Source organism: Nilaparvata lugens, chromosome 3 (assembly GCF_014356525.2).
Source record: "Nilaparvata lugens isolate BPH chromosome 3, ASM1435652v1, whole genome shotgun sequence".
Lineage (NCBI taxonomy): Eukaryota > Metazoa > Arthropoda > Insecta > Hemiptera > Delphacidae > Nilaparvata > Nilaparvata lugens.
The window spans coordinates 54,671,660-54,695,619 of record NC_052506.1 but is presented as its reverse complement, the minus strand read 5'-3'; the positions used below and the strand labels follow the sequence as shown (position 1 = coordinate 54,695,619).

The window sequence follows — 23,960 nt, the reverse complement described above, 5'->3', positions numbered from 1 at the left end:
CAGATTGAGTGTGCAAAAATCTGTTTGAGTCCTTATGACGATAAGAGATATATTGCTGAGAACGGTGTTAACACTTTACCTTTCGGACATTATAGAGTGCCAACTCTGAACTGATTGCTCAGTATGTCCTATGACAAGCACCCATCACCACTGATTTCAAGTTGTAAATATGAATATTATTAGATCTAAGATAGCATTAGAACTTCATAGTGTACCACGCGTTAACTATCCCACTCGCAAATATGAGTTGAAAAGTGAAAAAGACTTGCTTCAAGCCGATCTCATTGAGATGACCAGTTTATCACGTTTTAATAAAGGTTATAGGTATATCTTAGCTGTTATTAATTGTTTTTCAAAATTCGCATATTGTGTAACATTAAAAGACAAGACAAGTCGATCTGTATTTGATGCGCTCGAGCCAATTATTTCTAAAAATAAGGGAGTTAAGTTGTTTCAATCAGATCAGGGAACAGAATTCTTTAATTCAAAAGTTAAAGCGTTATTAGATAGATACAGTATTAAACATTATCATGTTTTTACCGATAAGAAAGCCTCCATAGTTGAAAGGTTTGATAGAACAATTGAAGCAAACATTTATAGATATTTAACTGAGCGTGGAACCAAAAACTGGATATCAGAGCTAGACAGTTTGGTTCGTGATTATAATGCAACAATGCACACTTCAATTAGAATGAAACCTAAAGATGTGAGGAAGATCGTAATCATGTTTTAATGTCTTTGAATTCTGCATTCAATAGATGATATAAATTGAAAAATTCAAAACCGAAATTTAAGCTAGGAGATGTTGTACGAATCTCAAAGAAAAGAGTTCTTTTCGATAAATCTTATAACATAAATTGGAGTGCAGAGTATTTTGTAATTCATTCTATATTTCCTTCTCAGCCTGTAACGTATAGCTTGCGAGATCTAAATGGAGAAGTAATTAGTGGTAGGTTTTACGGAGAAGAAATTGAAAAAACAGAATTAAACGAATCGGAGAGACAAGTATATCTGATTGAAAAAATATTAAAGTGTGACAAAAAAGGATTGTATGTTAAGTGGATTGGATTTTCAATGCCTAGTTATATTAGTAGTAGTCAACTATTAGATGAAAAATAATCTATTGTAATACATTCAGTGTAAATAAGATTTGGTGTAAATATATATAGCTCTTTATCCTTCAAAAAACGCTTCTCATTTTAATCCAAAGATTCGTAATTTGCTAAGGGAACAGATGCATTCAAGAGGGTGCGGGAAAGAGAGGGAACAATATGTTGAAGTGAGCTATCAGTGGGGGAGCGAGCGAAGCCGCTGTGATAAGCCGCTTCCTCCTCTCCCTCACTGATAACTTACGAAAAATGATTAGTTCCTTATCAGATCACGTGCTGCACACATGTCTAACATGATCCCAATAGTAAATTTCGACAATATTATAAGAGAGAAAGAAATGCCAACATGGTGTAAAAATGGTAAGTTGTTACCTCATAATGCGAGGATCCTTATAATAGGCTCTTCAGGGTGTGGCAAGACCAATTTGCTATTTAATTAAATTTTTTCAAAGAATGGGTTGAGATTTAAAACTATATACTTGCATACGAAGAGCGAGTATCAAGATAAGTACTTGTTTTTGAGAAAAGTCTTTTCAAAAATGAAAGATGTTGAATTTCATATAAACAGCAATTGCGAATCTATACCTCACCCGAACAAAATATCACAATATTCTTTAGTAATATTTGATGACTTCGAACTTAATCATGTACCTCAAATAAGAGAATATTTTACTATGGGATGACATCGTAATATTGACACTGCATATTTAATTCAGAGTTATGGAGCTACACAGAAACATTTCACTAGGGACAATGCAAATATGATTATAATCTTCAAGATAGATTTATTGAGTCTGAAATTAATTCACAGAGATCATGTTGGAGGAGATATTTCTTATAAAGATTTCGTTAAACTTTGTCATAAAGTTTGGAATCGTAAACCTCATAATTTTGTAACTATTATGAGCGAGTGTGGAATTAATAGCGGCAAGTACCGAGATTCGCTCGATACGTTTCTTACCGTTCAGTAGAGATTAATTCTTTGTGCAGTCATGTTGTCTAAAACACGCAGCAGGAAGCTGAATAGAAAGAACGTTGGTTTAATCGAAAAGATTAAGAAATTGAGAAAAGTAATCAGCGACAAGCATAAAAGCTTAGTTAATTTTGAAAAATGATCGGAGGAATACAATAGGAAAATGCTCTCACCGTTGATAGAGCCCATAATTGAACTGGGAAAAAACAAATCTAGTTTTCACTCTGGTGTAAAAAAGGAAGAGCCAAAAGAGGAGAGTATGGAGATTGGTGATGAACAGTCGAGTTATGATAAAAGCTATGAGAGTTCAACAGACAATCTTTTAAGCTCGACTAAATTTGAAAACAGTTTACTTGGTTCTAGTAAAAACGATGATGTGCTGTCACAATATCTAAAAACGTTTCATGCGGAAAAATTGAATAATTCAATTAGTTATGGAATTTCATACAATTCTAAAGATGACGTGTATTATATTGGAAATCAGCAAGTAATATTCGACGATGGTTATATAGATATTAATAATGAAAGATTTCGTTTAACACACGGTCTACTTGAGTTATTATTCAGTTCAAGACCAAATTCGAATCTTTATAATCAGAGAGATCTGGATAAGTATAAAAAAATCTTAACACTTACAGGCATACATTTAGATCGAAGAGGGTATGTTGAACGAAATCGGGGAATTAAATCGCAAATGATTCAGAAGTTATTTCCCAGTAAAAAAATTAGTAAAAAGAAGGGATGTCAATAGGTACCCATATTGAAGATAATATTGAAAGACAAGTCTAGTTATATTAAAATTTATCGTGGATGGATAATGAAATTATAGATAACTTATATGAGTATTGAGGAAAACAGGCGAAGTAAACTTTGTATTACTTTTTGGGGAATCAATAGCTTTAAATAAAGAGAAATTATATGTTTTAAAGAGAATTTTATATTATTGTTATTGTAAAAAATATATGTTTTATAGAGAGAGATTATATTTTATAAGCCTAAACTGCTATTACTTTCTAGTCAAGAATATATTATGTATTTAAGCCAGTTGGAAAATAAGTCACAGTCTGTAAACTAGTCAGGAATTAATATTAAATATTGGGGGTGCTAGAGCATTATAAAAAACTTAAGTATAAATACCTTGTCTTTTGAATATCCAAACACTTCGCACATAACTGTTTCACTGTAAGTCCCGGTTTGTGTCTCTTTTTTAAGCATTTTCGCTTATTATTTATCACTTTTTTAATTAGCATTTATCATATTTGACAATGAATCACACTCCCGCAAACTCTGAAGTTTCATATATGTACGGCGGTTGCACAGATCCCACTTTGTCGACTCCCAGCACATCAAACCCCACCATGGTAGATGCCAATACGCCACAAGAAAGGGAATCAGGAAGTGTTGGGTCGATAGTCTTCGATCCACAAGGTCTGCAACCTCTATCATCCACTCGAATCGACGCCGCTGACACACCATTGAATCAACGGATAGCAGAGATCAACTTTGAAGGGGGCGAGGAGCAGCCTGCAGAACCCGCATCTCCAGAGGCCGAGTCACATCTGAGCAAACAAAGTCTATTTTCAGTCACAGAGCTAGATCCATTTAAAAGGGTAATAATGGAACAAACTAGCAGTATGTTCAATATTATGTTACAAAACACAATGGATAATATGATGCAGGAGATTAAAAAAGAGAATGCTGCAATAAAAGAGGCAAATAAGCAAACCGTGGAACAGGGCATGAAAGAGACAGCAGGCGCTATAAAATCGGTAGAACAACGGTTGGATACTATTGAGACTAAAGTAGAGAATCATAGGGAAGAATTAAAAGCAATGATAAATCTACAGAAAGAAAGTCAGGATAAAGTTACGGCAGGATTATCGGAAAGGTTGGATACGGTTACCTGTGAACTCAACGAAAGGATAGATAACCTAACCACACAAATCACTACACCCATTCAGGATTCAACAAATAACATTAAGGCTGATTGCCATCAAGAAATCAACAAACAAATTACCGTTGCCAATCAAAATTTAACAACTACAGTTGACAAAAATATTAACAGTATTAAAGAAATACAAAATAAACAGATTAATATGTCTACAAAAATGAACCAACTGCAAGGTAGCATCAATCAAAACACAGAAACCTGTAAAGCTTTAAACGGAACTCTACTAATTCAAAAATCCACTCTGACTCAATTAGATCAAGAGATAAATGCTAATAAAATTACACATAATAGTCAATGGCAGATGGCACAGGAAAAAATAACAGCATTAGAAAATCATATCCAACAATGACCTCAAGGAATTCAAGCAGATAACATCAACTCACATAGTATATTGCAAGGACTGGGCAAATTTGATAATACTGATCGCCATTTGCAACCTCAACCATTCATTGATCAGATAAAAATAGTACAAACTCTTGCACCTACCTCTTGGAGCATGTGGCGTCTTCGTTTGACTAGTTTATTGATTGGCGAACCCCTGATGTTCTTTCGGAGTAGAGCCCATGAATTTACATCTTTGGATGAGTTTGTAGCTGTCTTCCTGGAACAGTATTGGAGCAGAAGTAAACAGTTGGACGTGCTAGCGGACATCATATCATGCGATTTCAACCCTAACTTAGACGGTGCATGTACCACTTTCATCACTGCCCTACAGTTCAAAAATTCTCAATTGAGCGAGCCCATTAACGAATTGGCATTAGCAAGTATTATTCTAAAGAAACTACCGTATCAAGTTAGAATGGCACTCGCCACACAACCCATTACTGATTGCAAACAGATGATAAATCATTTATATGGCATACAGTCTGTGATGGCAATGTCAAACCACCGTTCAGACCAAAGATACACACGGAATCAACATAACTCAAAAAGTAATCAGTATAACAGCCAAAATTATGAACCGGTATCATATGATCGCTACTGATCTGCCCCTCAATTCGAACGCCGCTATGAGCACAAGCAAAATGGTAACTGGAATAATGAAAATTTTCAAAATCGCACAACCAACCATTACGCCCAGCAGAGCAACCGCAGGAATCACTATGATGGCCGTGATCGATTAAACTCAAATAACAGTCACACTCAGAATAATTACAACAGAAATTACAAACCACCACCTAAACAAGTAAGCACAAATTATACATTAGCCCATGCAACAGGATTAAATCAACAAAAAACACGGAACCCAGCACCCAACGACCCGCCACCAGATATACTGAAAACTACATCTAAACAATTATGTCCACATGATACCCCCAATATAACAATACAAGACAGCCTACCATCAAAAACCGCCGCCCACCATGAAAATTAAAACAACCCGCAAACATCAACCCATATTAAGTATCCTGTTTCCCACCGAAGACCAATCACCGCCGGAGAACCCAAACAATCGCCAGGAGGAGACCGCCACCATGTACCTGCACACCACACCTGCGCATCATTCAACCCCACAGCAGACAAAGGACCCCGGACCAAGAGGACAACATGCAGGACCGGAGGAGCGCCCACCGCAAGGCCCGGAGACGGAAGCGCCCGAGGACACCCGACCGACATCAGTACCGAGAAGACAGACTACAGGACAGAAAGAGGAGCATGCATCACAAGGCCCGGAGGCGGAAGAAACGGAGGTACCGCGCGCACCGATGGAGGCCGCATGCACGCTTCAAGAGGCAAAGGAGGACACCGGACCGAATCCAGGATGGAGGACAGACCACCGACGGTATGCATCTGCGGCACATACGCTTCAAGAGAGCCGATCAGCGATGTGACCAGAAAAACGGATCAAATAAATGGGATAGAACCGAAGCTATTAGAAGGACAAATATGGATTCATGCCTGGATAATAATGGAATGGATTACTTGTGGATATTGATGGACAGAAGGTGGTTAATAGAATCAAAAGAAATAAGGAATAATGTCAATAAAATGGAAGTACCTGGCTACTATCTGATGAGAAGTTATACTATGGAAAAAATGATAAATGTTTTTGTTATGGTGTTTAATGTTTGTTATAATGGCTGTGATATTAATAAAAGAGGGTGTTGTAGATATGATGGAAAATATTATATGGTTATTATTAAAAGAATCTATTATTGAAAATTGGGAAGCTAATATTATAAAAATGTTTATTGTCTTGAGCCTACTAATTCATAATGAACCGAAATCGAGAGTATTAAATGAAAATGGAAGGAATGATGAGTTAAGAGTGCAGGATGATTGGAAAAAAGAATGGATTAAAAGGAATTATCATGAAAGAAGTAAGGAATTGTTTAAAGGAGTACACCAGATACAAGGACTTTAAATTTATGATGAAAAAATTATCAATTAGGACAGCCTCAACAACCGGACAGCAGATAACCTAACCGGCCTATAGTATAGCTACAAGCAGAATGCAAGAAGATGCAAGTAAATCACAACATTTCTACATGCAATATCATCGAATTTGAAATAAATATGATAAGTAATCAAGTAAAACACCACTATCACGCCAATTACTGACCTTTCTTAATAAATTTAATATTGATGAAGCAACCTCGTGTCAACAAATCAGATTTTTGATTCCTTCCAACTGTCCAAAGCCTGCAACAAGCAAAAGAATAATTTTTAATTATGTAATTAAATTAATTACATCAAATAAAAAAGGACACAAGCGGGGATAGAATATTCAAAATTTGTAAATTACCTTTAAAGAGAAAAAATTGAGCAGTTAGGTTAATTGCGAGTTTCGACAACCAGTTATGACGTAGGCAGTATAAATGTAGAACAAGCAGTCAGCTGGCCAAAGCCACCTGAATCAAATGTAGCACTCAACACATGATTATAAAAAGAAGTATTGTAACCCAAAAATGTTATTTATTACTGTTACTTATTATATTTATTAATGTTAGTATATTTATTTATATGTTTTATATTTATTACCGTTAGTTATGCCATGTTTGTTACCAAAAAAAAAAAAACTAAAGTGAATGCTAGTTACCCAAAACCAAAGAGCCATTAGCAAAAGAAAAAGAAAAGTATTGTACCTGATGTATAGAAAATTATTTATATTAAGACCTAGGAATTACTATAAAATATAAGCCCAGAAGTTTTGTACATCAAAATTATTGTCTGAAAAGAATCAATTATGAGAATCAAGAAATGTGTGTAGTTAGGTTGGCGGCCCTGCGAGCGGCAAATTTAAAAATACTATGTTCTAAGCGTTATAAGGAGGAATGTGTCTAGGGGATTATATTTATGATTTATTTTTTGTGTGTTGAGGAGGAGAATTTGTTATTGTATGTGATAGAGGTCTAAAGGAGGTGCAGCAGATAGATCTGCGAACTGTGATAAAAGTCTGAGAGTATAATTTATAAATAAAGTATGGAAGATATCGATGTATTGAAGGGTGGATTTTCATTAAAAACATTGTGATTCTCAAATATTTTGAATTCAAATCCAGGGGCGCGTGTAAAGTATTGGAAATTTGGGTAGATAAAAATCCCTAACTGAAGTATTAATAGGTCTGAGTAAAGTAACTGGCTAATATCGCCAAATAGATAACAATAAAGATTAGATAGCATCAGCTTGTTCTGGCTAAACGGTACAAAAACCTAAAAAGGAATTGAAAGAATTGTTGCTAATAAATATATTATTATATAAAATATTTTGAAGGTTGAGGTTAGGTATATACATTCAGTGATCGGCGACCTAACGATCGACCGAATCGAGCAACGTAGAATCTGACCAAACCCCTTGGCAGAGCTCTATTGCAACAAAACGGTATGCAATTTGAAAGAACACATGGTCACGTGGCTAACTATTAGGAAGCATGAAATAAATATTAGTATATAGAATATTAACTAGCATGTAGAGAGCATAATTAAAAAACCTAATAAAAATAATTAAGTGTATTCAGGAAATAGGAGGTACCAAGCGCATGAATACTGAAACAATTTGCATGCACCAATAGCACAATGGCAGTTAATAGGCGGCAATAGTATGCCAATTCAAAAATATTTATATATATTTCTATAAATGTTTGGGATTTATGTTAAATTATTGTATAGTCTATGTTATAGAGATGGCCCGAAGGCAAGGAAATTATTAAACACACAACCTAAGTAATAATTTGATATTTTTGTACAATCTATTTGAACCTTAAATGGCGGAGGACTAGGATATTCAAATTTTATGTTAATTTGAAAGTCGGAAATAAGAATTGTAAAATTGAGTAAGGAGAATCGAGACTTGCCAGCCAAATGCCACCATGAGAGGACCCTAAATATTTTAGAGCGTAGTACCTTGCTATAACTTGTAAAAGCTAAAGTTGGATTGAATTATTAAATTTCTTAAAAGACTTTGTGATGCTCTTATAAAGCAGAAGTCATTTTCAATTTCAAATAATTTTGTAACCCCTTGGAAGAGACGATTCCGGCTACCATATTCCAGGACCACCAGGAGTTGGATCGACATCGGCGGCTTATAAGAAGATTTCGACATGTGAGTGAGAAATATTGAATTAGTGATGGGCGCCCTAGTGCTTCGAATTTATCTAATAATCAAAGCTAGCTCGTCGAAAGGGTTTCATTATAAATTAAGAATTTAATAAAAAATACTTGCGCAAGTAAATATAGTATTAAAGGTATTTTATTAAAGGAGTAAATGAATCAATACATTTCAGAAAATTCTATTGAATCAAAGAAGTATAAAATCTAGGCTATTAAAACATATTCATATGATCTTTAATTTTTGCAATATAATTTGCGATAGTTTGTTATAGCTCTAATTCACTAGATGAATTGCTCTACCTATTCCATCAGGTGCCGAATCTTGCACCCTGAGATAAAATATATATTCAATACAAAGAAATCTACTAAGTACTAGAGAATTTAATATATATATATTGGATTATTAGTTGCCAATTTATCAAGTTGATCTTGAAGAACCTATTTTTAATTGAATTGTCCAAGTCGACAAGTATTAGCAAGCTCATATTGCAGCTACATGCAAAAGGATGCATATGATTTTAAGATAAAGGCACATGGTAATGATTCGTGCCCTAAATCTAGAGTATAAAGTTTAGCCTGTGATATTTTACTGATTTCAATTATTGTTCTATTTTTATTATATATTATATTTTTATCACTCTTTATATATTTTTGCCTTGATCTATTTTTTTGCATTATTTGTTAATATATGTATCAAATGTTTATGGTGTGCAATTTATTTTAATTCCTCAACACTATAGTATAAGTATCATATTTATATATATATTATTTTTTAATGAATTACAAGAGTTATAGGGGAAACTCATATCTGGGCCTATAAAGATTTTTATGAGACTGAATCCTATTAAAAAACCACAACCTAATTTTATAATTATATCAAATATTTCATGCTCTACCGATTGATGCCAAGCAGGAGGCTAATCGTTGTTTAAATAAAGGATAACGTGACACACTTTAACAATAACGCCTGCGGTTCGTACAGCACACAAAAATTCAATATAAATTGATTGAGTTTTCTTAACTGTCAGGTGGAAAGCAAACCATTATTATTATTAAGCATTAGATGTAGAAATATGCATTCACTTTAATTTGACAGTATAAGTTATTAGATGTAGAAATATGGATTCACTTTAATTTGACAGCATTAGATTATTAGATGTAGTAATATGGATTCACTTTAATTTGACAGTAGAGAATTTGAGAATGGATTCACTTTAATCTGTCAGTAGAGAATTTTTCCCTCACTCCCCTCACAGGGAAATTATTTTTTCCCTCACTCCCCTCACAGGGAAATTATTTTTTCCCTCACTGAGAGAGAGAGATCACTCTCTCCTTCTTCATCCCACTCGTCCTCACTGGGGGAGGGGAAGATTAGATTAGATTAGATAAGATAAGATTAGATTGGATAAGATAAGATAAGAGAGAGAGGGAGAGGGAGAAGGAGAGGGAGAGGGAGAGGGAGAGAGAGTGAGAGAGAGGGGGGAATCTATTTTTAGAACACCCCCCACCCTGCGGGCGGTTGGAAGGGGAGGCGGTATGGACGAGGGGGGAGAGGGGGGAGGGGATTTCGAGCAAAAAAGTCAGTCTGAAATCTTGAAATTCATCTACTGATATGAAGAACCAGTGGGACATTAACAACAAGAAATTGGATAGCATACAGGAAGAGATGAGTAATATGAACAAAGACATTACTTGCCTTAAAACAAAAATGGATGAAATAGTTGAAAAAGCGACCAGTACAGAAACAAGGATGCAGCAGCTAGCTGATGAAAATTGTAAATTGCATCAAGAATTAGCCGTTGCAAAGAGAGAAATTCACGATCTTCAAATACAAACTAGGAAAAACAACATAGTAATTTCTGGCATCCCAATTCAATCGAAAGGGACCAATGTATTTCCTATTATCATTAAGATAGTTGAACTCCTGAAACTTTCATACTACCAAACAGACATCAACGCTGCCCATTGGCTCCCAGTCCGGGGGGCGAGCCGAGATCTCAGTCAATTGTAGTTTCATTCGTGTCAAGACTGATTAAAAATGAATGGCTCCTCGCAAGACTTCACAAAAGATTCCTGAAGGTGAGAGAAATCGACAACGATTTTCCAGATGTCCAAATTTATTTGAATTAACAACTCACTAAGAATACAAGTGTACTATTCAAAACGGCAAGGAGCATGATTGAGGAGAACAAGATGGCTTCCGTGTGGACAAACAATGGACGTGTGATGGCCAAGAGAACTCCAACATCTCGTCCATTCAGAGTGAATTGTCTAAAGGACCTGGAGGAGAGGACTCCACCCGCAACCGCCTCCGAGGAAGACGCCGCCCCCATCCAGGCCGGCGGGGCGCCGCTACGCCTCACTGCAACCAACGCCAACTCAACCGCCAGCCTGGTCAAGTGAAGTGAGTGCCACATCAATAGGCAAGTGTCTCCAGCCAAGGTAACAACATCAATTTCCTCAGTTCTTCATTAAAATTCCAAAAACACGAGTAGTGTGATATCAGTGGAAATAATATTTTTATATGTATAATTATAAAAAGTAACACATTAGCACGATTGGTGAGAGTGTTTTAAAGATAGCCCATGCGGTGAAATAAACTGAATAAACTATCACTAGCATTTAACCCAATAGATCGTGAAATTCAAGCTATTTACTAACAATAATATATATTTATGTAACAAGAATAATAATTATTATTTCATCCTGATTGCTGAGGTACTACAGTAATACATGGGGGGAGAATACAGTATATAGTGAAAGCATATAACATCAGGGTGAAATGTTATTGCTTTCTTTGAGTTTTCGATTGTTTCTTTTTCCTCTCTCTCCCTATGGATTCTTGTTTTCAATGATTATTTAGCATCATATGTATATATTTGTTTTAAAATATGGATATCTTTATTTTAGGTGGAATTTTATTATTCTCTTTGATGCTTTTTAATTGTCATTTTTTCTCTAAATATTCTTGTTTTTCAATTATTGTTTCAACATCATATTTATTTTATATTTATATTGTATGAATGTCTTTTATTTATGATCAATTCTACTTACTTCATAGCGTGCTCAATTCAATCCTTATCTAATTGGGTGCTAGTAAATCATTATTAAGACTTATTAATCTCATCGTTTACTTTATCTAATAATTTTTCACTTGATTGTAACATGTAAGTTAAATGCAATACTTTCAAAAAGTCTTTACACATTCCTAATTTTATCAGTTGTTGGCTGGCTGATGCGCTGATGAGAAAAAAAATTGAATTTTGGATAAAAATTTATAAATAAAATTAGATAAATAAAATTTGTATCATGGATGACGATAATTATCTAGAGCGACCGATTATCGATTGTAAAGAGTTCGCTAATCTTGTTGATTACAATAACAGTTTTAATGGTGTTGGTAGTGATTGTTGTGGGTCCAATAGTTTCAGAGTGCTGCATCTGAATATTCGTAGCTATAATAAAAATTTTGACGAGTTGCTAATATTACTACAAGGTATAAAAATAAAGTATAATTGTATTATTCTCACAGAGGCATGGCTCAGAGATTGTAGTGATCTTGTGAGTCTAGAGGGTTTTAAGTTAATACATAGCTATAATAGTATCAATCAGTGTGACGGTGTTGTTGTGTATTTAGACGAGACCTTATCAGCTACAAGCTGTCAGATCTCAATTGGTGAAGTTGCAACATGTCTGTCTCTATCTTTCGATTGGACCGGCATCCATGCGAATTACTCTGTATCTATATACCATTCTTGGTCCGAGACGACATGGCTAACTTGATACTTCTGTGAGTAATTTTATGTAAAATTGGTTTGTGTACACCATTTAAAAAAATAAATATAACTGTTTAAAATTGGGTCATCCTAAATATTTAGTATTTATAGGAGGTTCTGATTGAATCCACTTTTCATGAAAAACATCATTAGCAACCTCCTGTCATTGTCACCAACAAACCCATCTTATTTAGAATAATTTTCCGTCTCGACCATCATCTGTGAGAGATTCATCGTCTAAATTGCCTACTGCATATTCCATTTTTCTGTCAGTTGACCAATTTCTTATAATTAGTTATTAGAAAAGTTGTAATATTTATGTTAATATAGTAAATATGGAGACAATATAAAGGTATCTCCTTGATAAGTCCGGTGTCTCTGGAAACAGTGTCTCTAGCACTTTCAATGGAGAAAATAATAGATGACATGGCTAAATCCTCACAATATACTGTACTTACTGTACTGGCCCTTCTCATTAGATTGGAAGTTGTATTCATCAGCGAGGTCCACTGTTTGCAGAACTACTAGTGAAACAATAATTGGATCTCATCGTACTACAGCTCATTCTTCTCGGCTCGACAAGGTGGTTCAATATCATGTATCGTACCATAAGTCAAAAATAGGAAATTCATCCCTTAACCTAGCTCCACAGTGCAGGCTGGATGCTTGTCTGACTCGGACTAGGCGCTGAGACAGCAAGTAATAGCAGCGTTGGTGGGAATGCGAGCGGCCGCAGTAACATCTTCCATCCAGCAATGGTCGGCGTAGTTCCGCCTAGCGGACAGACGAAAGATCAATCCAGTCGGTTATTTGATCCCTCGAGCCAGGCTCAGCCAAGCAGCCGAGACAATAGAACAATGGAGTGACGGTCTTATTCGCGTTCATCAGCAGTTTTCTTTCTCACGACTATTTTTATTTTTGTGTGTCAATAATAACTTCAGTCACCAGTAAGAAGTTTCCAGAAACGTGGTGTACTACCATATTAATAACTTTTCATGATGATTTTTAATTATTTAAAAATATTGTTGACATTCTGAGCCTTCAGGCTAAACTTGGGGTCGCTGAGAACAAATCTGCAATCAGAATATCTCCATCACTAAAAATAACGGAAAAAACCCTGCTGTTGATCTTCCGGCAACTGTTAACAGTCATCCTGCAATGCGACCAAAACACTTCCAAGCCAGACACCCATCTCAAATGACAACGCCAAGCTGTGAGAAACCATCCTGCACTGCGGCACTAGGTTTAGTGTACTCTAATCAGTATTTCAATACCGTACATACACAAAAAATGACCAAAAAATTAGTTTTCGAGTTATATGCAAGGAACCAAACAAATGGTAACTTTGAACTACCTCCATCCCCTTAGCACAGGGGTTAGGGGTGGCGACTTTTGATAATATGTTTACCTCCTTACTACCCTAAACAGAACTGCGGACTCAAATTGTCTACCAAACTTTACCCTCTATACCCTTTTTTGAGCATTCTGGACTAAAAATATAATTTCATTGATGTTGTTCTCCATGACAAAACACTAACTACAATAACTTTGTTGTAGTTTAGACACTTGTGTATCTTTGTAAATATTTAAAAAACACTTGTTGTGATGAGATGAGGTATGCATTTCACTCCTGAGGACGAGCTTCATCAGCCTGACACCAGGGGCGCTTGCATGCCACTGTGTGGCCAATGTGTGAAAAGATTGAATTTGATTTGAAATTTATTCGGTCATTGATTAAATTAGATTTGTCACTATGGTATTTATATTCGTGCTTGCACTATATTGTAGTTCTGATTTTCCTATATATTTAGATACATGAAAAAAATAAATGAATGAATGAATGAAAATGAAAGAAGACCAGAACCAGGTTGTGCACTCTATCTCATATAGATTTCCAGGTACACCTGACAACAATGCTTGTATTGTGAAAAACACCTTATTTTAGCTTCAACCATCATCACCAACTAAATTGTCTTCATAGTGATATTTCGCACGATGATATAAGTTCATGAGATTTGTTCTATGAGTACAAATAAAAATATAAATCTAAGTACCATACCCTTTTTAAAATTGTTTAGTCACAATAATTTATGCTTTATGAGAATCACCCGTTAGATGCACTTCATATCAGTTTTTCCTAGTGGAGAGGTGCATAAATAAGGAGCAAAATTTCAACCACATAACTTTCGACACAATGCTCGGATCTCATTGTACTACACTCTACACTTCATTTTTCTCGGCTTGTCAAGGCGGTTCAAAATCATGTAGGCGGTTCAATCAATAAGTTCGGTCTGTTTTATAGGCCTTGTCCAACCCTAACCTAGCTCTGCAGTGCAGGCTGGATGCTTGTCTGACTCGGACTAGGCGCTGAGACAGCAAATAATAGCAGCGTTGGTGGGAATGCGAGTGGCCGCAGTAACATCTTCCACCCAGCAATGGTCGGCGTAGTTCAGCCTAGTGGACAGACGAAAGATCAATCCAGTCGGTTATTTGATCCCTCCAGCCAGGCTCAGCCAAGAAGCTGAGACAATAGAACAATGGAGTGGCGGTCTTATTCACGTTCATCAGCAGTTTTCTTTCTCACAATTATTTTGATTTTTGTGTTACCTATAATCAATAATAACTCCAGTCACCAGCAGTAAAAAGTTTCCAGAAACATGGTGTACTTCCCATATTGTATGGGCCAGCCATTTGAATCAACCGTGCTCACCCACGGCCATCTAGCATGCCACTGCCATCAGCTGCTCTGAGATCACCTAGTTCAATATGTAGATGGCACTGTTCTCTCTCTGGCTTTCCGCTTTTGCTCCCCAGTCCCCACTACTTGTAACCGCCTTTTGAGGAAGCTTGCTGTTCTGACGCTACATGGTTGTTTCTCTTTTTAAAGAAGTTATAAATGTATTACCCCTTCGCTTGTTTGAATTTAAACTATTACCGCGACTAGTTAGGAAAAGTTATTGTGAGAGTACTCCACTAAATATCTAGATTTGGATCTTCTTCGTGTAACCTCTTTGCTGCGACATGGGCCCATGTATTCATCATCGCCAGTGCAAGTGAGTCCTGATTATCTGAACGTGCTACCGCCTACCAGAACAAGAAGAACGCTCTTACAGTCCACTGTGAACCCGCCATACCCGAACAAGACGCTTTTGAAGGTAACAATTTTATTTTGGTCTGGATAAAAAATTTGATAAATTAATGAGTGAATATGAGGAAATGGATAAAGAGTCACTATCTGAGGAAGTAATCTTGGAGTTTGCTGAACTGCAAATCCAATTCCAAACCAGATTTGATAGTATCAAGCTGGTTGATACCGTTCCTAAACCTGCTGTTACCGCTAATGAACTGTCAATTAATAATTTTGTGAAACCTCAGTTGCAGATACCTACATTTTCAGGCGAACCTCATGAATGGAATGCTTTCAAAAATGTTTTTGATGCTGCTGTTCACACCAGTAAAGACTATTCCAGTGAGGCCAAATACCATCTTCTAACTTCATATTTAAGTGGTGATGCTTTGACCTTGGTTCAAAATTATGCCAACACCGCTGAATGTTACAAAGCTGCCTATGACAGCTTGCACAAACGATACAACAATATCCGGTATCAAGCATATAGTTTATATAATAAATTCGATACCTTTGTTCCTTCTACTACTCTGGCTGAAACTTTGAAAAAATTTTCTATCGAGCTCAGCTCAGCCAAACGATCACTATTTAACATGAACCTGAACCAAGCTGATTTTTTGATTACCATGATGTGTATTCACAAATTACCGCTTTCTGTCTGCACCAAATTTGAAGAATCCATACCAAATGATCAAGTTCCCACTTTTGACCGTTTATTGAGTTTTGTGGCTAGTCAAGAAAAATCTCTGGAAGTGACCGCACTAACCTGCAAATATGACCAAGTAATTAGCGCCTGCATTGAATATGTAGATCCCGTTTCTGTTAAAGCTGAACCTAGCACAAGTCATTATCAACAGAGAAAGCAGCCCTTCTCTTCAACTAAAACTGGGTATCCAATCAGTGGTGGCATTTGTGTTCTTTGTTCAGAAGGACATCAATTGTATAGATGCAACATTTTCAAAAGAGAATCAGTATCCAAACGCAATCAAATTGTAAAGCAACACAAAAGGTGCTTTGTTTGCCTAGGGCTCACCTGAAAGCAAATTGCAACTCAACGATTTGCTGCAAGAATTGCCGCTCTAATAACCATCATACGCTTCTGTGCAATAATGCTAATAATCCTCAATCATTACTCGTTACAGAACAACGCTCTGAACACCGGTTTGTTGAGCCGCACCAAGCACCAAATCAATATGGACGCCCGCATACCAGTACTAGCCAAAACGCCGCGCACCATGCGCCTCCTTCTGGTTTCAGCCCGCTACCTGTGCCGACTTTTGCCGCTGCCCCACCGCAACCGCCAGTAAGCTCTTATCATGTACATTCTAGCAGCGCACCAAACCTGGCTATCAGCTCTAATCTGCCTCCTAGTTCGCCGCCAGTCAACAGTTGTGCATCTCCGCCCATAAGTTCAAGCCCTGCCTCCAGTGCACAATATGTAACAAACAGTTCTGTATCTTCTATACCACACACTTTTAGTGGCTGCGCTCAGGTGAAGGCCATACATGCTTCCGCTTTACTTGGAACCGCTGTCGTTACAGTCTTGAACCAATACAATCAACCCTTCTTGTTGCGTGCTGTGTTGGACTCTGGTTCCATGCGCTCCATTATCACCACCCGAGCCGCCACCGCAATGGGTTTAGTTGTTGTGCCCGCTCAAATCCAACTGAATGGAATCTCTGAAAAAAGGACATCTGTCAAAGGCATTGTGCAGTTAAGAATATTGTCCGAACCTCAATTTGATATTGCTCTTTCTACCGAAGCTCTTGTATTAGATCAAATTGCTGGTAATCTTCCTGTCTTTCCGCTTCACCCCGCACTAAAGAATTCGTTTGCGCATCTGGACCTTGCTGATCCTAATTTTGATGAGACTGCTGAAATCGACCTACTGATTGGTGCTGATTTATACTCCAACATCTTTATATCCACAGAAAATTCCATTATTCCTGGTAACCCTGCTGCCTTTGCCACAATCTTTGGTTATGTTTTAAGTGGTAGATTGAATATTGAGGACTCACCCGCACCGCTCAACGAAATGCAGCTCATTTGCACTATGTTTGCACAGGAAGCACAGCTCAACACTGTCATGAACAAATTTTGGGAAACCGAAGAGGCCATCCCCATTCGAAAAGAGTCATCGCCCGAAGATGAGTTGTGTGAGAAACTGTACCAATCCACTACTTATCGCACCTCTGAAGGAAGGTATGTTGTGGCACTGCCTTTCAAACCTGGCGCTCCCGCTCTGGGCAATAACCGCAGCAAGGCATACTGCAATCAGTTAGGACTACTGAAAAAATTGAGTCAATCTGATGAACTTGAAACCAAATACTCTGACTTCATGCATGAGTATCGTGACTTAGGCCACTTGAAAATCGCTGATTCTGCTGTAGATTACATCATCCCACATCATGCAATATTCAAGAAAAACGATAACACTCAAAAAATTCGAGTTGTTTTCAATGCATCTAGCAAAGATGCCAATGGGCTCTCACTTAACAATGTGTTGCTGCCTGGACCCAAACTTCAAACAAACATAGTCCAAGTATTAACCCGCTTTCGTTCATACCGCTTTGTCATCCTTGCAGACTGCAAACAAATGTATAGACAAATCTTGCTGAGGCCTGAAGACCGCCAGCATCAACATATATTTTGGAAACCCACCCACCAAGAAAAAATTCAAGAATTTGAACTGTTAACAGTGACTTATGGAGTATCTTCTAGCGCGTATCTTGCTCAGCGTACTCTGCAACAATTAGTGGAGGACGAAGGTGAAGCTTTCCCACTCGCCAGTCAAGTACTGAAGTCACAAGCGTATGTCAACGACATACTTGGCGGAAGCAATGACCTGAATACCGCACATTCACTTATCAAAGAACTCAATGAGCTATTGTCACTCGCCTCCTTTGAATTGAGGAAATGGAATTCCAACACACCTGAGTTGATTGAGCATATGTCGCCCGAATATTTGAGCAATCAGGAATGCCTGTTTGATGATACTGCAACCACCAAAGTCCTTGGCATTGTGTATAGTCCGCTTGCCAATGATTTCCGATATTTCATCTCTGCCTTTTCTGAAAAAAGCACAAAAAGAACAATACTCGCTTTCATTGCACGAATTTATGACCCACTGGGATGGCTATCACCGCTTATTCTACTGTTTAAGTTATTCATGCGCACTCTGTGGTCTGAACGCCTTGGATGGGATGATGAAATTCCTGCACCACTATTAACTCATTGGAAATCCTTGGCTACCACTATCAACCAATTACACCAGATTTGCATACCAATACTGTTAGCTTGTTCCCATTCCCCAATTAGACTGTTGGGATTTGCCGATTCTTCAGAGAAAGGATATGCCGCCTGCTTGTACCTTCATGAAGAAGTTGAAAACCGCTTTATTGATTGTCATCTTATTGCTGCCAAGAGTCATGTTGCACCCCTCAAAACCCTGACAATCCCTCGATTGGAATTGAAAGGCTGTCTCTTGTTAGCACAACTTGTATCAGTCATTTTACCAACTCTATCAGAATACAACCTGCTGGAAATTCGTCTCTACACTGATTCCAGAACTGCCTTGGACTGGATCAATACGCCTACTTACAAACTGCAGATTTTTGTTGCTAATCGTGTACAGCAAATCACTCAATTAGTGAAACCCGAACTATTCAATCATGTGTCCTCGCTTAACAACTGTGCTGATAATGCTTCTTGTGGACTACTGCCAACTAAACTTGTTTCCTGTCATACTTGGTGGCATGCTTCTGCCACATTTCAATGCCTCTCTGTTGATTTTCCTGTGTCTAATCACATTGTCAGTGAAACAATACCTGAGATGAAGTCAAACCTGCTGTATATTCTTGCAACTACCCAAGATGAACCGCTAGCAAACCTGCTATATGCCGCTTGTGAATGTGTATCCAAATTTGGAAAATTATGCCGAATTTTTGTGTATATACTACACTTCATTAACAGAATCAAGATCGCCCACTGTGACTATAGTAACAAATTAATTCAAAAATTTTGTGATTGTGAACCGCACCCTGCTGCTATTGATGTTGTTGCCTCTGAAATGGAGATTGCTAGAAGGCTCATTATACAAGTCGTGCAAAAGGTCAAATTTCAGAAGGAAATAAATGAGTTAAACTCGGGAAAATGCCCCAAACATTTATTGACTCTGCAGCCTTATATTGATCATGAGAATTTGATCCGCCTATCTGGTCATCTGGAGAATGCGCCTATTTCCAGTGAAACTAAAAATCCGTTATTGTTACCAAAAAATGAACATGTTTCTACTCTCATTATTAGACAACAGCATCTCATGAGCTGTCATGCTGGTCCTCGCACCACCCAATCTGCAGTATGCCAACAATATTGGATATTATCAGCTCGTAATCAGGTACGTCGTGTCATACACCAATGCATCATCTGCAACCGATTTCGCCGCTCAAATTTGCAACAATGCATGGCCCCGCTACCTGCCGAACGGGTCACCATCAACAAACCATTCAATGTGACTGGCTTGGACTTTGCTGGACCTTTTGTCTGCAAGACATCTCTGCTAAAACGTGCACAAACTACAAAAGGATATTTGTGCATATTTGTGTGTTTTGCCACAAAAGCTACTCATCTTGAATTTCTGTCTTCTATGTCGGTCAACCACTTTATCGCCGCACTACAACAATTCATTGCCCGACGAGGTACGCCTCATACGCTATGCTCTGACAATGCCAAAACTTTTGTATCCGCCACTAGAAAAATGCATGAATTGGCCAAGCTTTTGGAATCACTACCCTCTGATGTCACTTGTTTTCTGTCCAACTATGGCATAAATTGGAAACTCATCCTAATGCACCCCACCATGGAGGCTTGTGGGAAGCTGCCGTCAAATCCGCTAAAATGCTGTTGTATTGCTGTATTGGAGACAAGGCTCTCACATATGAAGAATTTGACACAATATTCACCCACATAGAAAGCATTTTGAACAGCCGACCGCTAACTGAACTGTCTTCACAGCCCGCAGAAGCCACTTCTGTTCTAACACCTGGCCATTTCCTAGTAGGTGGACCCCTGACCGCACCACCGCAACCAATAGAGACTAAAGAAATACTTTCAACTCGCCGTTGGAGACATTGTAACCAAATGACACAATTCTTCTGGAGCCAATGGTCAAAAGAATATCTATGCACACTAATGAACCACACAAAATGGAAGGTTTCTGAAAGAAACTTACAGATTGACGATTTGGTTGTAGTCAAATCAATCAACACCTCGCCGCTAAGCTGGCCGCTAGGCAGAATTGTAGTGCTGCACCCTGGCAGAGATGGTCTTGTCAGAATAGTGTCAATCAAATGCGCCTCTGGTAATATTGTCAGAGACCTAAGTAAAATTCACCGCCTCATTTAGAACAATCTAACAATGTTATGGTAAATAGTTTGGTTTTACCCGCATCAATCAATCAATCAATCAATAGTTTATTTTTCCTTCATACAATGCATACATGAATGTATAATTACATAAATACAATTGACAATTAACAATATAAGTAAAAGTAAAATAGTATTATTATTAAATACGGAAAGTCCCTAAAAAGGTTAAAAACCTGAGCGCAGGGGCCGAGTGTTATTACTAATACAAAATTATTTCTAAGATAAATAAAATTGGTGGATTCCTATTAACATCTAAATTTGGAAAAATACAAAGAAGGAAAGTAAAAAAAGTAAGAAAATACGAGATAATAAAATAAAAAAGCAGACATTCTTGAATGATTGTGAACTTATCCTAGTTACAATATTACAAGAAATCACTTATCCTAGGATGTGAAGAAGCAATCCATAACCTGTGACTGCCTGCGTCGCTTCGTTGTCGCCGCCTTGTGTTATCTACTTTGCCGCAACATACTGATGACTGCACCGCTGTTTGCTGCTTTGCTCCACTTAGCTATTTTGATGACCGCACCTCTGTTGACACTCAGCTCCACTTCTATGACCGCACTGCAGTTCATGTCTACGCGCATTCCGCAACTTGTGCTGTGCTGCCCCGCTTGTCTTCACGTCATGCTCCCATGTTCACACCACATTGCTCTGGACTTCTCCACTCACTGTATTCAAGACCGCAGACCCATTGCCATCTAGTTATTGCTGCCCGCCCTGCCGCAATGTACAGTGTTTGTTGCTGCTTCACCCGATTTAAAAACTGTTCGTTTTTGGGGGGAGTATGTATGGGCCAGCCATTTGAATCAACCGTGCTCACCCATGGCCATCTAGCATGCCACTGCCATCAGCCGCTCTGAGATCGCCTAGTTCAATATGTAGATGGCACTGTTCTCCCTCTGGCTTTTCCGCTTTGCTCCCCAGTCCCCACTACTTGTAACCACCTTTTGAGGAAGCTTGCTGTTCTGATGCTACATGGTTGTTTCTCTTTTTAAAGAAGTTATAAATGTATTACCCCTTCGCTTGTTTGAATTTAAACTACTACCGCGACTAGTTAGGAAAAGTTATTGTGAGAGTACTCTGCTAAATATCTAGATTTGGATCTTCTTTGTGTAACCTCTTCGCTGCGACATGGGCCCATGTATTCATCATCACCAGTGCAAGTGAGTCCTGATTATCTGAACGTGCTACCGCCTACCAGAACGTGGAGAACGCTCTTACAGTCCACTGTGAACCCGCCATACCCGAACGAGACTCTTTTAAAGGTAACAATTTTATTTTCTGAGCTACTAAGTCACGTGTTTAGAAGCCCACCTCATTGGCTCCAACACATATTAATGACTTTTCATGATGATTTTTAATTATTTAAAAACATTGTTGACATTCTGCTGAGAACGAATCTGCAATCAGAATTTCTCTATCACAAAAAAAAACCAGCTGTTGATCTTCCAGTAACCATTAACAGTCATCCTGCAATGCGGCCGAAACACTTCCAAGCCAGACACCCATCTCAAATGACAACAACTCCAAGCTGTGAGAAACCATCCTGCACTGCGGCGCTATTTTTTTATAGGTTTACTTCTTCTCTGTGGCTCTTCCACCCAGCAATGGCGGTCGGCGTAGTTCCGCCTAGCGGACAGATTCAAGATCAAACCAGTCGGTTGATTTCTCAGACGTCTGAGCCGAGCGCTCCGGCAGTTTAGCTTCATTCATATTCATCAGTTTCATTTAGTTTCATTCCATTTTTATTTACTATAGACTATTATTTTGTGTTTGTTTCATTTACTCGAGTTTCAATGTAATATGTATTTCAATGTTTACAATTAGTACTCCAATAAGTAATATTATATTTTATATTGGAACAGCATAACGTTTCAGAGTTTTCAATACAAAATTTGGATTATCATCTGCTTGTTTCAAGCATACTTCTAGTTAATGGAAGTTGATAGGACTTGAGCTCTAGAAAACAAGAATTGGTGGAAAAACAATCAAACTTTTATTATTTATCAATATGAAATTTATATAATAATAGATTATCATCATCTGGAAGAGGAAAAATATAAGCTTATAGTCACCACAATTCCTTCGTATAATTTCAATGTTAATGGAGCTGTTCTATTTGATTGGAGTTGTAAGCAGTGAGTATGGAATATAACATTCTATACTACTATATATACTGTATATTACATTCTATACTCACTGGTTGTAAGCTAAGAATGAATTGGAATTTACAGTATTTATTATTATATTAATAATCACTGTATATTATCGGCTTTTGTCGGCACGGTTCTATAAACTCAGTTTTCCAAGAGAAAGTATGATGAACTCATTGTTCCTGCATGTTCAGTTGTAAGCAAATATAACAATATTGTCAATGAGAAAAATTAGCGATTCATGTTGCTCGAAGTTGATTATTTTTCATTGATGAAACCCAATATCTTGTTTTACTCTTGTAAGGTACCTAGTTCGATTCACAAACGATACAAAGGAGAATCTATTCTCAATAATAACACCAATAATTGTAACATAATTATATACAGAGTGATTCATAATTATGGTAAAATAATTTAATACGTGATAGTAGAGGTAGAAATAAGAGAAAAAGTTCCTATAAACATATATTCATAAACGCTTCATTAGCGAGCTATACAGGGTGAAAGATTTTGCCCGGAATTCAGTTCCTCTGGTGAAATACACCGATGCTGAATTGTTTGGGGACTAGTTTTTGAAAAACTTATGGTGGATTCATATGGAAAAATGTCTGAAAAATTGAATAAAACTAGTCCGGAAGATGTAGTGTGAGTAGTTTTCGAGAAAAAAGTTGAAATATGCAAAACATCTAAGTAGAAAAACACAGACTTCTAAGTTTGATGCCCAATAACTTTCTTTAATGACCAGTAAACAAGTAATTTTTCTCAATACAAATTGAAGAGAATTCAATTCTAAAAAGAATCATGTAAGCTGTGTAAACTCAATTTGAATAAAAGTTCAATAAAATGTATTCTTATGTAGTACATTACACCACAAAAAAATTGCTGTTTCATG

General features: G+C 37.3%; 1 protein-coding gene across 1 annotated transcript; it reads left to right on the top strand.

Moving 5' to 3' along the window:
* Window positions 1-17,119: 17,119 nt before the first annotated feature.
* Window positions 17,120-21,617, top strand: LOC111053800. The gene is made up of 2 exons (XM_022340725.2): window positions 17,120-19,399; window positions 21,300-21,617. Exons 1-2 carry the CDS (start codon window positions 17,120-17,122, stop codon window positions 21,615-21,617), a joined length of 2,598 nt encoding a protein of 865 aa, XP_022196417.2.
* Window positions 21,618-23,960: the final 2,343 nt, after the last annotated feature.

Excerpts from the sequence above, each read along its gene's own strand:
- LOC111053800 (XM_022340725.2), top strand. The coding sequence starts at position 17,120 with ATGGGTTTAGTTGTTGTGCCCGCTCAAATCCAACTGAATGGAATCTCT. Across the intron at positions 19,400-21,299 it reads TATATGCCGCTTGTGAATGT|GATGTGAAGAAGCAATCCAT; the intron begins GTATCCAAATTT and ends CACTTATCCTAG.